At 36.1% G+C, this 15,506-nt stretch overlaps 1 protein-coding gene across 4 annotated transcripts in view; it reads left to right on the forward strand.

The window, feature by feature from the left end:
- RhoBTB (Rho-related BTB domain containing) overlaps positions 1–15,506 on the forward strand; it is a 388,644-nt gene that overhangs the window by 243,558 nt on the left and 129,580 nt on the right. For all 4 annotated transcript variants that reach the window (XM_090374193.1, XM_090374190.1, XM_090374192.1 and 1 more), the window contains one exon: positions 6,487–6,607. In XM_090374193.1, the coding sequence (XP_090230319.1) occupies positions 6,487–6,607 (121 nt within the window). The remainder of the gene's footprint in view (positions 1–6,486; positions 6,608–15,506) is intronic.

Genomic DNA, 15,506 nt, shown 5'->3' on the forward strand with positions numbered 1-15,506 from the left:
TAGTAATTATAAAATGTTACTGCTTACTTGGTTATTTTGGATGCAATAACAATAATAAGCATATACATAAAATTAACTAATAACTAAGAATTAGCACAATATGCATCTGCATTAGATATACATAAAATTTTTACTTTTCAAAAGAAAAATAAAAATTTTTAGACATGCTCAGAGCTACAAAAGCTCTGGGCATGTCTGTAAATAATATAGTATAGCTACAGTAGGATTTACATTCATGCTTTATAGCATAGACAAAGAAAGATACAGAGTCTTATGAAAAGTCACTGATCACTGAAATTCTAAAGGTACCATTACAAACTGCCTTATGCTACAGACTACTGTTAACTAACACTTCCCTAAAAAGAGAAGTGTAATGCTATATTATTAGTGTGCTGTTTCACCTCCTAGATGACCATTTTGGTGCTTATTGCCACTTCATTGATAGGTGACCAGGCATGTAAAGTACTGCATATGACAATCAATTGTGTTTTAACTCATAATATCAGAGATGCCAATATGTGTCAACAGCAATGTTTCAAATATAAATTAACAGACAGGCTCAGAGCTTTTTTATCTCTTAATTGGAAAGCTACTATTCATCTATGAACAATAGAAATCTCTGTTGAATAAAATATTGGTTTAGTGAGATTACTGAGTACCTATGTACATTACCATTTGTTCTTAATACTCAATACTGAATTCGCATGGTATGCACTATGTTAGATATACATTCATTCTTTTTATTTATTGAGTAAAGCATGAAAACTGTCTGCTAAATATGTGAAATGAAATAATAGGCACATGCATGTTTCAAAGAGCCATCCTTTCATTAATAAAATATTTAACAATGCATTACCCCATGTTTGGCATTAATTATGTATGCAGTAGAAGCAAAACAATTTTTGGTGACAGGGATGAAGTATTTTGGTCCATTCCTCCTTCAGTATAGCATTCAGTTCAGCCACCGACTGGGTACATATTGGCATGCCTCAAAGCCAACATTCTTCCCAAACGTTTTGAGTGGGTTTAGGGCTCCAGGCAGGTTAGTGGAACTTTTGTATGCCCATGTCTTCAAACCGAATCACTACAGGCTGTGCATTGTCGTGCTAAAACAGAAAAGTGCTTCTTCATGCTGCCACAGTTAGAAAGAGTGGAATTTTTTCAGAATGTCTGTGCACTGCATGACAATTGTTGTTTCAGGAACAGTGACAAATTATCCAAACTCAAACTATGAAAAACCTCAGGTGGTGAAAGCACCCATACCAAACTTCACACTCTGGTAAATAACACGTTAACCAACAAAAAATATTTTTTGTCATACATCTGCAATGAAAATATGTGATTCTGGAGGAAATCAGTGTCGATTCCAAAAATCACCATAAAAAGTCTCTACCACGTCCACATCAAAAGATATAACACCTTTAATGGTAAAATAAAGGGATATATATGTATAATTCCAGTTTGTAATACAATTGTAAAAAATATTATACATTCTCTGTCTCATTTAACTTCAGAAAAATTGTCATAAATCATAGCAAAATAGTTATATTTCAATAACATATAATTAGCATACCTGTAATTGTTATTAAAAATGTTTGCTGCTAAGGGATTTTCTCTTGTATTCTCCCTCACAAGTAACTAGTAGTAATCCTGCATCATTACGGGATCCTAGTGACCTTGGTACCACTTTTCCATTGCGGAAATATCTTAATGAAACTGCTCCCCTTGTTCTTTACTCGCATCTCCCAGATTTTCAGGGAAAAAATCAAGATGGGAATGAAGAAAATGAATTTTCAACAACATCCAGCAGCCCATGTTTTTGTAGCACTTGAGTAAATTAGACACCAACATTTTGTAGTTTTCTTCTTTCCTGTTACCCAAAAATTCTTAAATGATCGGCAAGCTACCAATTCAACCTCCTTTAACTAGATTTCAAACACATCGTCTTTCAGGAGTTTCCTAATTTGGGGTCCTACGAAAATTCCTTCCCAAGTATGCAAATCTGTTCCCTTTATTTCGTCCCTTCATGCCATGAAATTTTTCATCAATCCAAGTTTGATGTGCAGGGGTGGAAGAAGAACCTTGTTTGATTGCACTAAAGGAATATATTTTACGTTACATTGTCCTGGTATGAACTTGTCCCAGTGTTGCACAACATAATGTTCTTCTGTTGCCCGGCTGTCCCACAAACACAAAAAACAATATTTTGTGATGCCCCCCCCCTGCAAACAAATAATCTTAAGATCACTGCATATGTTCCAACCATAATCCTGGTATTTTATAGCATATAGAACCTTAGACATGCTTTCATGACTTTCTTTAAGTCCAACTGAATGAAACACAGGAACTGATGGAAATTCGTTGTCGTCATGAAGCAAAACTGCTTTTAAACTTAATTTTGAGGCATCTATGAATAAATGCTATTCATCTGACTTATGCATGACACGGCGCCTCCATAACCAGGTGGGAAGGAGCAGCAGCAGTGCATAGCACACGCTTCTTGATTAAACCTGGGTTCGAGCCCATCACCACCAAATACGGAGGATGCGGAAAGGTCAAGGGAATGACCACTGCATATTCCCGGAGCAATATGGCCTTAGTTGCTAATGCTCCTAAAAACCAAATAACAATAACAAACTTATGTGTGAACAAACCTAGTTCTTTCAGAAGTCAAATACACATACTGTTCTCCATAGCAAAATATTTCAAAAACTTTTCATGTCTTTTTCGAAACACTGAAATATTTGTTCTTGCTGCGAGTAATTTCTACTGCTGTAATCTAGAACCTAACAGTTCAGTTTGTTCTTTCGGCAAATTTAAGTCTCGAACCAAATCATTCAACTCATCCTGATTGATTAAATGTACCTCATTACCTGAACTTACTGGCTGATGTCGACATCTTGTGAAGTAGACCCTTCCAGGGAATCCTTAACTTGAACTTGATCACTATTATCTTCCCCACTACTGTTATCCCAAGTTGTTTTTTTGGGGGGGAGAACTGGTACTGGCATATCGTCACTGTGTGGAACGTGCCGAATTGCAGAAGGTATATTTGGACATATTATGTGTTTGCTTTTTTTTAGAAATACCAGATATATTTGTCATACAGAAGTAGGAATCATTAATGTGGTTAGATGGTTCTCACCAAACCATAGGGAATGCAAAAGGATGCTTTGAGTTTGCCAAGGGGTTTCATACAAGTAATACAACACTATTGTGATAATGCAAAGTAATAACACTTACAAAATAATACAAAGCAACACTATTGTGAGGTGCCCAAGGTTTGTCTTGATCACCAATTTTACATCCGAAATAAAAAGAATACAAAAGTTCTGTAATGTCATAGATATTTTTCCTTTGAGTCTTTGTGGTAACATAATAAAAATTGTCTAGATGATTGATACACTTCCTATGTGCTTGCTTATTCATTGTAGCACTAAATGAATTTTGAAAACGTAAATTCAGTTTTGAACACTGCAATATAAAAACAACACAAATTCAATTTTTATCACTATGCACTACACAGATGTGACAACTTACTAGTTCTACTCGTGTGAAAACACTGAAAGGAAAAATATTTGCGAATCAGCAGGTAGACCAGAAATTATTTTACTACTATTGCTAGAGTTGTGGGCCGCACTCTCCTACTCTTGAGGGGCTGTTTATGTTTGGAGGATAGGTTTACAACCCTGACAACATGTCAAGATCAGTTAATTCTTAGAAAACCTTGGCATAGCCTACAAAAATTCTCACCAAAAGAGCTAAGTGTGCTTTTGGTGAGAATGTGTTGTTATGTAGGGTCTTTGGCACCATACCTGTGGTTGACACGATGATTGGGATGGTTGTTACTTGTTGCATATGCCACATCTCTTTGATCTCCTGTCTTAGGTTCGTGTACTTCCTGATTTTTTCCCCATGGGTTTTCTGCAGGTTGCCAGTGTTGGGTTCCGCTACGTCAATCACATAGGTAGCATTTTCCTTCTTGTCGACAAGGGTAATGTCCAGTCTGTTGTGCGGGATTGTCTTATCCATTATTATGGTGCATTCCCAGTACAGCTTATGGGTTGGTGTCTCTATTACTACCTGGGGTTCGTACTAGTAGTACGATACACTTTCTTCGCGCAACTGGTATTTCCTTGCTAGCTTCTGATGTATTATCCTGGCTACCTGGTCTTGTTCTATGAGTGTACTCAGTCTGGTGATATATTAAATGATCCAACACAGCATCCCGTGATGTGTTGGATCGTTTCTGAGACCAGGTGGCATCGACGACGTGTGTCATTGAACACTCTAGGCTCCTTGGCAATGTATTTTCTGTAGTTCCTGGTGTTGATTACCTGGTCTTGAATAGCGAGCATGAATCCTTCAGTCTCGGAGAAGAGCGTTCCACTCGTGAGCCATGCATTGGAAGCAGTTTTATCTATGTGATCTTGATGGAGATTATTGTAGTGTCTGCCATGGAATGTCTTTTCTGCCCATCTTTCTTGCTTCGTTTGTGCCTCCTGTTGGGGGGGGACTCCTTGCTTAGGTTTAGTGGGGTATACTGTTTATCTATCTTCTTTATGGCCTGGTGAAGTGGTGCTGTGTGTTTCTGGAAGTAATTCTTCAGGTTAACCATCGCTGTTGCTCAGTAAGGTCTATGGGGCCTCCTTACTCGTTCTTTCCGGGAAATTGTCAGTCTCTCCTCAGCAGATTTCGGGTGGTGTTGGCAGCTCTTGGTCATCATTGTTCTTGTCTTTCTCATGATATCCTCCAGCCCAATGTTAGTCCAATCTATGATCCCAAAGAAGTATGTTAGCAGTGGGACTGCACAGGTTCTTCTACAGATTCTTCCTTCCTTCTTTGATGTTATATCTGTACTTGCTACTGTTGAGCATGGTGGATAGTGGGTTAATTGCTAGACAGAACCACAATGGGTTCAGGGCATCTCCCTGAAAGATTCCTCTCCTGATGGGGATTGGCCTGGTTGTGGTGTTTTCGACTTTAATGGTGGTACTCCATTTTTCCATCGTTTCTCCTAGGAAGTTATTATTATTAGCTATAGGGTGCAAGGAAGCTTGAGGCTTATGCTGCACCAGCTAAAAAAAAATTTCTGAGTTACCGAGAGAGAGAGAGAGAGAGTGAGTGTGTGTGTGTGTGTGTGTGTGTGTGTCAGAAGTAGAAAGGAAATCACCAAGAAAGAGAAGAATGATGATATCCAGCTCAGGACCCAGGGTGTACCAAGTCCATACTCACCAGATGTGAGCCCCTGGGGTTGTTTATCACAAGAAAACTGAGAACAGAATTGATTGCTGAAATTAAGAAAATTAGCTTATATCTGTTAAAATAAATCAGTATATACATTACTGGCTAGATTATGCAAAATTGTCATATTTTGGTAAAATGTAACTCCCTCTGTATTTAATAACTGTGATGTGATGTGAAACTGTTGTGGTGATTTTCGAAATCTATGCATAAAAATTGGTCAAAAACAGCATTTAAGTTCTTGGAGGTAAAACTCGTGTTGGCTAGTGTAACACACACACCATTCCAGTCATTTGAATTAATGGAATGAACACTCAGGTAAATAATGTTCTCTGGGCATTTGCCAGACCTAAATATAGCTATCAGATTATAAATCCTTGTACTATGATTCTTCACTCCATAACACAGTTTCCAACTTTCCAGTTTTCCTTGTGCACAATCCATTGTGGTGAATTGCACACAAGGAAAGTCAGTTAACCTTTGCATTGCATTTTATGTGTTTGTTTTGTGCTGTGACAGTTCTGTAAAATACAGCACTGTGAAGAGGCATTTATACCTCCTTACATATCATTCTTGTACTGCTACCTCTTTACATAACATCCTTCTAATGTGGCTTTCCTGAATTCTTAGTTGTGACAGTAGTATTCGATGAGTTGTGATGGGATCTGATCCCCCCACTTTTGATGTCTACCCAAATGTTTCCCAGCTATAGTAACATTGTGATTTCATCAGCTGTAATTAATTTAGGATGTTACCAGTTTTGCTATAATAGCATGAACAGATTGATTACTAACTTGTTATTTATCTTGTGCTGACTCACATTATGAGTTGCTAAGTTCAATGCCTCTATCAGTCCACTGTATTTCATTGATCTGCTTACTTCTAATGTGAATACAGTTGTATTTGTACTTATCCTTGATATGTGAATGGTTGGTATGGTTCATTTTACCAAATTCCTAGGGGTGTCCAGATACTTTTGGCAGTATAGTGTATTTAACTAGAGGTCATTCATTTTAGCCAAAAGATTTATTACAGAAAATCAGTTGCCAATTTTTAGTCAACACCTAATAATTGCAAGTTCACTTGTTTGCATTAAAAAAAAAAAAAAAGAAAAGGATTTTTAAAAAATGTATTCCAGCATAAGTTTATATAAAAGTTGAGGGAAAAATAAATTAACTGTACTCAGCATGAGATAATATTGTTTTAAGAGAAATTAATTAAATTGTTTTTTTCCTCTTTCAGGTGACTATTAGCAACATTTTACATAGAGAAGAATTCTTGAATAGTGAACTTCACATGAAATTTTTACATAAGATCAGAATAAAGTTAAAGGAATTTTGTCTCCAGCAAGGACTTTTTTCAGGTGGGAAGCATATTTGTCAAAACTATGACATAACGGACATATGGCTGTTTATAGGCTACTATCATGAAGTTTCAGAACTGAATTTAATACTCTTATCTTTGTTAACAATTTGTGTACATTAACTGACAGAAATTTTTTTCATTTATTGTTAAAGTTGCTGAAAAGTGTTGATTAATTTGTTTTTACATTGTATTTTTATTTTCACCTTTGAAAGATTTTTAGCAAGTATCAAAGTTGGGATGAACTTCTGTATTCTGCTGGTATCGAGTTTAAAATAGATTGAAAAATGCCAAGCATTTTACAATCTTTGAGGTCATCATTTGCACCATCAGTGAGTCAACGTGTGACCAGTTCTCAGCACGGGTTCTGCTATATTTTGGGAATTTGTTTGTTGGCTGTTTTATTTTAAAATTTTTTTTAATCATAGTTGTTTTAGGAGATGGGATAGTCTCATCAGGCATTGTAAAAGTGAAATTTATTTTCTTACATTACCCATCCTTTGATCTTTGCATTTATTTTAATGTAAATATTTATTAATTTGTTTATTTACCCTTAAAATTCTACAAGTTTGTGACTTAAGTTCTGAAATTTCTTCAACTAATTTATTTATTCAGCTGATTAATGCATTCAGGAGTGAGTTTACCCCACGTATGGGAGCTTCATGAAATTTTGAAGTTTTATAAAATTAAAAATTTTGTACTGAAATGCTTTTAAAAACAGTGGAAGCTCTTTACAGCAATCCTCCAGGCAGGAGGAGGAGGAGAAATACAAATGCTATATTGATAGTTCATAAAATCAGCAAAAGAACAAAGAAAAGTTTGAACATTTAATGTAATTCTAAATACAATATAGTATAATATAATTCAGAATATGTACTACAGAATAAATATACATTAAATATACATTAAATATTAAGTAATAATTATACATTTTTTATTGATTCTACGGTAATGTTACATACATACAGTATTAAATGTAGCACATATATACAGTAATTACTGTACATAAGTGCTATATATAGTAATACTTGTATATGTACTTACACACACATATATGTATGTGTATGCAAGGTGGAATTAATAGGTCTTTTAAAAAATTTAATTAAAAATGTAATTGGAAAATGTAAATGTAAAAAAAAATATAAATATATATACAGGGTGATTCACTACCAGTGCGACAAACTTGCAGGAGGTGTAGGGGGCACAAAGACAAATTGGAATCACATAGCATTGCAGGGTCTGAAATGCCTTCGTCATGCAGTAGAGGACGTTGAACAGGAGGTCGCGTGAACAGCGATCTCGCTGGAAGTCAGCATTTGCGAACCGTTTCTGTTGAAGAAACCAAGTAGCAAAAGTCCTCCTGAGTGGATAATCCGCAGGTTCCAATGATTGGACGTGTTGCAGATGGTATGGACTCATTTGGTTTGTTGACAATATCCTCCATACAGTGGATTGGGAAATACCCAATCGTTGTCCTATCGCTAGAGTACTCTTACTCGGATTGCCTTCTGCAAGACGTAGGACATTCTCCTCATTGTCTGGTGTCCTCGTCATTCACTCTTGATTCATGTTACCTCTCATGAAACAACCAGTCATGTAACCTTCTTTGCACACGTGCAAAAATCGTATGATGAGGAGCACACCTGTGTGGGAAACGTTCCTGGTACAAGCGCAGAGCGGCGCGCCCGTTACAGTTTGCAGCTCCATACACGAGGTGCATGTCGGCCAGTTCAACGTTTGAATACTCGTCCATCCTACTGCCTCGGGAACCGATTCGCAAATGCTGACTTCCAGCGGGATCGCTGTTCATGCGACTTCCCGTTCAATGTCCTCTACCGCATGATGAAGGCATTTCAGACCCTGCAATGCTATATGATTCCAATTCGTCTTTTATATATATATATATTTTATTTTAAATTAAATAAAATAAAACATAAGCCAGTACTATGGCAAAAACTGTAGAGCGAAAATTAACATAAAAATAACCAAATAAACAAACAAACGAAAAATAAGAATAAAAGTTAGACATAAATAATAGCCCAGAAACCCCTATATAATTTCGAACTTTAAATCCAATTAACATGACGTATATAAAATATAAGCTGATTCAGCTTACAGTATGTCAGTGGTGTGGCTCTGCTTTAGAGTGTTGTCTGTTCTATAATTTATTTTTCGCTGCATTAGGACCACCGCTGTGCAAATCCTCTGCATTGGAGGATCGATCGATCGAGGGAGGAAGGGTGATTTGGTACTTCAATCTTTTCATCATTGCGACGATTTGTATAGCGATTGAAATGCAGCGATTCCATGACCATTATTGGCCTCGTGGTCCTCTGTCGATATGGGGCATAATGGTCAGTCTATTTTATTTTAATTTATTCTGATTATGTTATCTTTCAGTAGTTCCTTTAACCCCCTTTTTTTGGTGATATTTCACGTCTTTTGGAACTGGTACCTCTCGGGGGGGGGGGGGGGTACCGCTAAATTAACATGTAATTGGCATTATTCTAAATTTTATATACGTCATGTTAATTGGATTTAAAGTTCGAAATTATATAGGAGTTTCTGGGCTATTATTTATGTCTAACTTTTATTCTTCTTTTTCGTTCGTTTGTTTATTTGGTTATTTTTATGTTAATTTTCGCTCTACAGTTTTTGCCATAGTACTGGCTTATGTTTTATTTTATTTAATTTAAAATAAAATATATTTCGGCTTCATATGGAGGAATTGCAAGTCGCTGCCTCTAATGAATGCTCAATTATTTATTTTATTATAATGTAACTTTTGTCAATATTTAATGGTAGTATATATATATATATATATATATATTTTTTTTTTTTTTTTTAGTTTGATTGCTTAGATAAATTAAACTTTAGTGTCTATTTTCCATTGGGTATTAGGGTGTATCCCGAACAGGAGATTTTGTTAGCTTTTCAAGTCTAACATATTCCTAGGGGTCTGTGGTGGCGTTCAAATTATATAATAAACAATAATAAAAAAGTTAGTTCTAATACTAATTATTTAATTTTAATTAATGTTATTAATCAATACTAAACAATACTATATAACATTCCCTTATCTGGTCATCTATCCGCTACTTCTTCAGGGGCTTTGAGCGGATCGATAGCCAGTTTTAAAGGAATGTCTCATAATTACCCGTTTCTGTTAACTCCTTATCAGTTTTGCCTTTTTAGTGAGATTTTTTATCTCCTTTAGATTATTTAATTTATTAAATAATGATATTTTTATGCTAATTTGTCTTTCAGTTTATTTTTAAATTTCTGAAAATTTTTTAATACTTAATTTAGGAATTCAGCAAACTGGTATAGGAGAAACAAAGCCCAACGGGTAATTATCGGAATAAGCGAGTGGAGCTATACTTATCTGTCCGGTGGTGGTGGTGGTCCTTCAGTAAAAGAGGGGTTAGTTCTGTTCACTGTTTGTTTCATCCTTGGTTTGGTTTTTAGTGCGCAGTCGCGTCTATTGTTGCTTGATATTGTTGTAAGGTGATATTTTAGCAAGTCATCCGATAAGTGGGTTGGTTCCTACGTCAGCCGGGGTGCAACCTGGGTGTGGGGGGGGTTTGTTTCCGTTTTAAACTCCGTGAACATTAATTTGAATAAAACGTGATATGTTTGTATTTTATTTACAAGCGTTATTTATTGTTATTTACATAAGTTGGTTTGCTATCCCATTGGACTGGGCCGGTATCAAGGGATAAAATATTAAAACAATCAATAAAACAATCAAATTTAATTCATCTAAGCAATCAAACTATATATATATATATATATATATATATATATACATACACACACAAAGGGTACTAGGAAAGTTTTGCAATATGACGCAACAATGAATCACAGGAAGCTGCTTGTTGCTGCATGTTGAGACATGTTCATACGTGCATAGTAGCCGCCGCGCCAAGTCGATGGGCTCAGTTATTCATTAGTAGTAAGAGTGTAAAGTGCTTGCGATGGCATCGTGGTCACGAAATGAGATAAGGACAGTTTTGCGGTATAATTTCGTGCGTGGTTTAACCATAGACCAGTGCTTAGAAGAAATGACTCTTGCACTAGATGATGATTGTCCACATCGTACAACGATATTCAGGTGGTATAGAGAATTCCAAAGGGGAAATTTCACTCTGGAGGATTCTGAGAGGCCGGGAAGGCCACGAACGTCAGTTACGAAGGAAAACATTACTGCTGTGAGGAAAATGCTTGACGAAAACAGGCGAGTGACCTACCAACAGATAGAGGATACTTTGGGCCTAAATGCACCAGCAATTCGTTCGATTCTGCAAGATCATTTGCACGTGAAGAAACTTTGCTCTCTCTGGGTGCCGCATCAACTGACTGAAGAGCAGATGACACGATGTGTGACTTGGTGCCGGGAGATGTTAAAAAAGTTTGATAAGGGACAATCTCGGTGTGTGAACAACATCGTGACAGATGATGAGACTTGGCTGTACTATTACGATCTGCCGACCAAGGCTCAAAACAAAGTTTGGGTCTTTGATGATGACGACACACTCGTAATTGTCAGAAAATCCCGATCTGTAAAGAAGAAAATGATAGCTGTATTTTTCAAATCGAGTGGAATTGTGGAACGTGTCGTTTTGGACACGCAGAAGACAGTCACAGCTAAGTGGCATACTGAACAATGCCTGCCTAAAGTCATTGGATCTATGAAGAACCTGCGGCCAAAGTCAAGAATGGATGCCTGGTACCTCCATCACGAAAATGCTCCAGCTCACCGTGCCAAAGCCTGCACCGAATATTTGACCACGACAGGACTGAAACTTCTCGAGCACCCTCCCTACAGTCCAGACCTTGCTCCCTGCGACTTTGCACTGTTCCCGCATGTGAAAATGAAGCCAAAAGGGAGGCGGTTTTCCAATGATGAGGACCTTCTGCGGGCTTGGGACAACGAGTGTGCTTTACTCCCTAGTGAAACTTGGCAGAACTGGTTTAAAGATTGGTTTCGGAGGATGGAGAGGTGTATTGAATGTAGAGGAAATTACTTTGAAAAAATTAAATAAACAAAGCTGTATTGCACAACTTTCCTAGTACCCTTTGTATACAGTCCATTCCGGTTATTTGGGACACATCGGGACTAGTGCATTTTGGCCCGATTAAGCATCTGTCCCAATTATCTGAAGTTTCACGTAAATAGTTAAAAATACAATGTACCCCCCCCCCCCCGCACCCATTTACAATTGGTTCACTGTAAAATCAAATCACATTACGATGGAGTCACCATCGTAACGTGATTTGATAGATAGCATAGTAAAGTACCATTCACTATACAATGTGCAGTAAGCGCCGGTTATTGTGATCGCGTTTGCGAATTGAATTTTAATTCTATTAAACAGCGATTCTAATTAGCAAAAATAGGAGGAATATTATCCACAGGCTATAAAAGCAAAGATATATTAAGCACAAATTTACCCTTTATTACCACCAATTAAAAAATTAAATGATACGTGAAAATCGGAAGAATATACGTGATAATCGGAATAATTAATACGTACTGTAATATGTATATACGAACTAGTTGACATTTCTGTTCACTGACATTTGTGGGTGGGGGTTAAAAATTTAAAACAATAAAAAGATAAGCAATCAATAATAAAGAGCATGGCACACACAAATTGCAAGTAACATAATACACGCAAGTGACGAGTTACAAAGCTTTAAAAATAGGAATGAAGAGAAGATCTGAAAATTAATTTTTTTATATAATTGAAGATTTCATGGAAGTGTAAACACATTTCACCATAATAACCCACAGAATTCCAGCTGTCGGTATTATCGCAAATTCAATAAGATCGAGTTTACTGCCCGTTTATGATAGATTTCACTAACAGAAAAGCCCAGTAAACAGGTGACTGTTAATTGTTTTTATTGTTTTATGGTTGTGACCTCCAGAATTTCGACCGAACCACGTGGAACTGTCGGAGACAATCTTAGGGTAATCTCCAGTGCTGCGGTCTCCTGCCCCGATTAAACGGCATGCTGTCCCAATTAAGCGAAGTAAACCCTGGCTATTTTCTCGATTGGTTTCTGTTTTTTTAAGATTTGCCCCAAATAAACGGCTGCCCCGATTAACCGGTGGCCCAAATAACCGGAATCCACTGTATATATAACTTGCTACCTCATTTGCCAATCCGATAAATTTTTATTTTTCTATCATATCTAGAATATGTATATATATATATATAGTAGTAATATATAACAGTTAACAAGCAAAATAATCAGAAAAAGGAAAATAACAAAAGTTATAGTATGTCTAATGCTCCAAAATGCACAGTGCAGCAGTTGAGGAATAAATAATAAGGATATAAATAATGTGTGGTTTGTAGAATAAATAGTGTCTGTGAAAATGGAAATGAAAAGTACACAAAGTGCTAGAATTAACAGAAGTTTAAGGGATAGTAGAAAGTGGAAGTCAAGTAGTGGTTAAACAGGTGAAAGAATTTGAAAAATCTAGTGCAAAAATGAACTGAGACTGAGGGGGGAAAAAAAAAGGGAAAAAAAAAGTAATATACAAGTAAATAAATAAATATTAGATTCAGATATGGGAGGGCAATTTTAGTAAGAGGTCGAATCAGTAGATGGCAAATATGTAAAATCTGAATATAGTAGATGAAAATATGATACATAGTCAGGAAATTCATCAGGGGTACTCCTGCCCATGTATCAGGTACTGCATTTCCAAACTTGTCTGTAGTATTAATAAAAGGGGGACAAATATGCGGCCTTTTATCGTAATACTAGTAGTCAAGGTAGTCCCTATGCAGTGTAAAAAATATACATTAAAATAAATACAAATATATACAAATTTACAAAAGTGTAATGTGGAATATAATAGAAATGCATATGAAGTGCATGAAAAAGTATAGACAAGCAAATGGTACAGGGAATGGTAAATTCTAGGGGAGAAAATGTTCAAAAGAAGGCGAAAATAGCGATAGGATTGAGGATGGACGGAACATTCGTATGCAGTAATAGTTTTATGAACAAGGAAAAAAATAGAAAAAGACGGTATAAAGAAAAAGTGTAGAAAAAGTCATTAAAAATACTGAACTTACTGGGTGTGTAAGGCCCAACCTTAAAGAATGGGTTCTGGTATAAGCTAGCATTAGTAAAAATGGGTGTTAATAATAGGCTTGTAGAGAAGAAGGGAAATCGAAACAAAAATTAAGTTACCTGGAGTCATTAAGTAGAGTGGAGGAGTGACGCACACTGCCAAGATGCGAAAGGGAGAAACAATGACAAGTCACGGAGTTTTTATAGATTTAGAAAAATAGATAGGGATGACCTCTACATTGAAAAAAATTTTTGGGAAAGATGGTCTAAAAACATGAAATGTCAGACAGATGGCCACAGACATAGCAAAATGTGAAGGAACATGTAAACAGAAAATAGAACAAGAATAATTCTGAACTACAGGAGATAAAAATCCGGTAAAATTGTGATGATCAGAAAACAGGGTTTATAGATTACAGTTCCAAACTTCCAAGATGACAAACCACGGTAGAAAGAGAAAAGCACAGTTAGGCACAACTGCAGTTGATAAGAGGTTTAGTGAACCCATTGAAGAGCGTGACAAAAAAATTGGCAGGTGAAAAACTTTTGATAGAAACAGAATTAAAAACCTTTGAAATTTAATTTTTAATTTTTTTAATTTTTGAAACAGGGATACCAGCGCCTCCATAGCCAGGTGGGAAGGAGCAGCAGTGCATAGCACACACTTCTTGATTAGATCGGGGTTCGAGCCCGTCACCACCAAATATGGAGGATGCAGAAAGATCAGGGAATGACCACCGCATATTCCTGGAGCAGTATGGCCTTAGTTGCTAGTGCTCCTAAAAACCAAACATCAAACAAACAACAGGGATATCGGTATTCCAAAAAAAAAAAAAAAAAAAAAAAAACCCGCAATAAATTTTGATGACAATTAGGTGCAAATAAAAAAGCAAGTAATTACTTGAATTCACGATTTAAATCAAACTTTTATTATAATAATAAATATTCTAGCAAAAATTATTACACATACAGTTATTCTAAAAACAATAAAAATAAGCATCCACACTGACTGTCCGAATAAAGTGGGCTCTTAAGAAACTCAATAGTGTTTATCGTGTAAATTGGGTCTAATTTTGGTACATATTTAATTAGCGGCAGAAAACATCCTTTTCGATACTGTACTGGTTGGTGTTTTGCGATAGTAGTAGAAGTGTACTGTGATAGTAGTAGACAAGTTGTGGTTTAACCCCCCCCCCCCTTATTCCCTCATTTCAAAAAATCTTATTTCCTTTTTATCAAAAATAAAAAATATTTCCTTCTTGACTTTTTATGACTCTGTATTAATGAAAGAAAGGCTCTGATGGTTAAGCTTGGTGAGGAAACCAAATCTTAGCTGTGGGGAGTTTATTTATTAATTTTTATTTCCCTGTACCTTAGTATCACCATCATTGGCCATTGTTATGATTTTCATACAGCAGCTCCCCTCAAGCACTAAGACCCACAAGCTACCTGACTGCGTCAAAAAATGAGAATTTCCATGAGCTGAGGGATATCCCCCCCACACACATGAGTATATTATATATATCATGTATATATTATATGTGAGCTGTCAGTTTCTCAAGAGCAATGACACAAATATAAAACAAAAGTCATTTATCATACAAATCTATTTACAATACATAACTGGTGTTCATTTATATCTAATCTATTCATTTTTCTCATTTAATCTATTAATACATGCTATCATTTCCATAAAATTTCTCTCAATTAACAATCTCAACTCTCTCTACAGCTTCAAACACTAAATTAATTCAATCTTAATGACTTCCCATATTTCTCTTAATCACCAATATCAGTTCTCTTCA

Source organism: Mastigoproctus giganteus, chromosome 5 (assembly GCF_048544385.1).
Source record: "Mastigoproctus giganteus isolate SK-2022 chromosome 5, ASM4854438v1, whole genome shotgun sequence".
Taxonomy (NCBI): Eukaryota; Metazoa; Arthropoda; class Arachnida; order Uropygi; family Thelyphonidae; genus Mastigoproctus; species Mastigoproctus giganteus.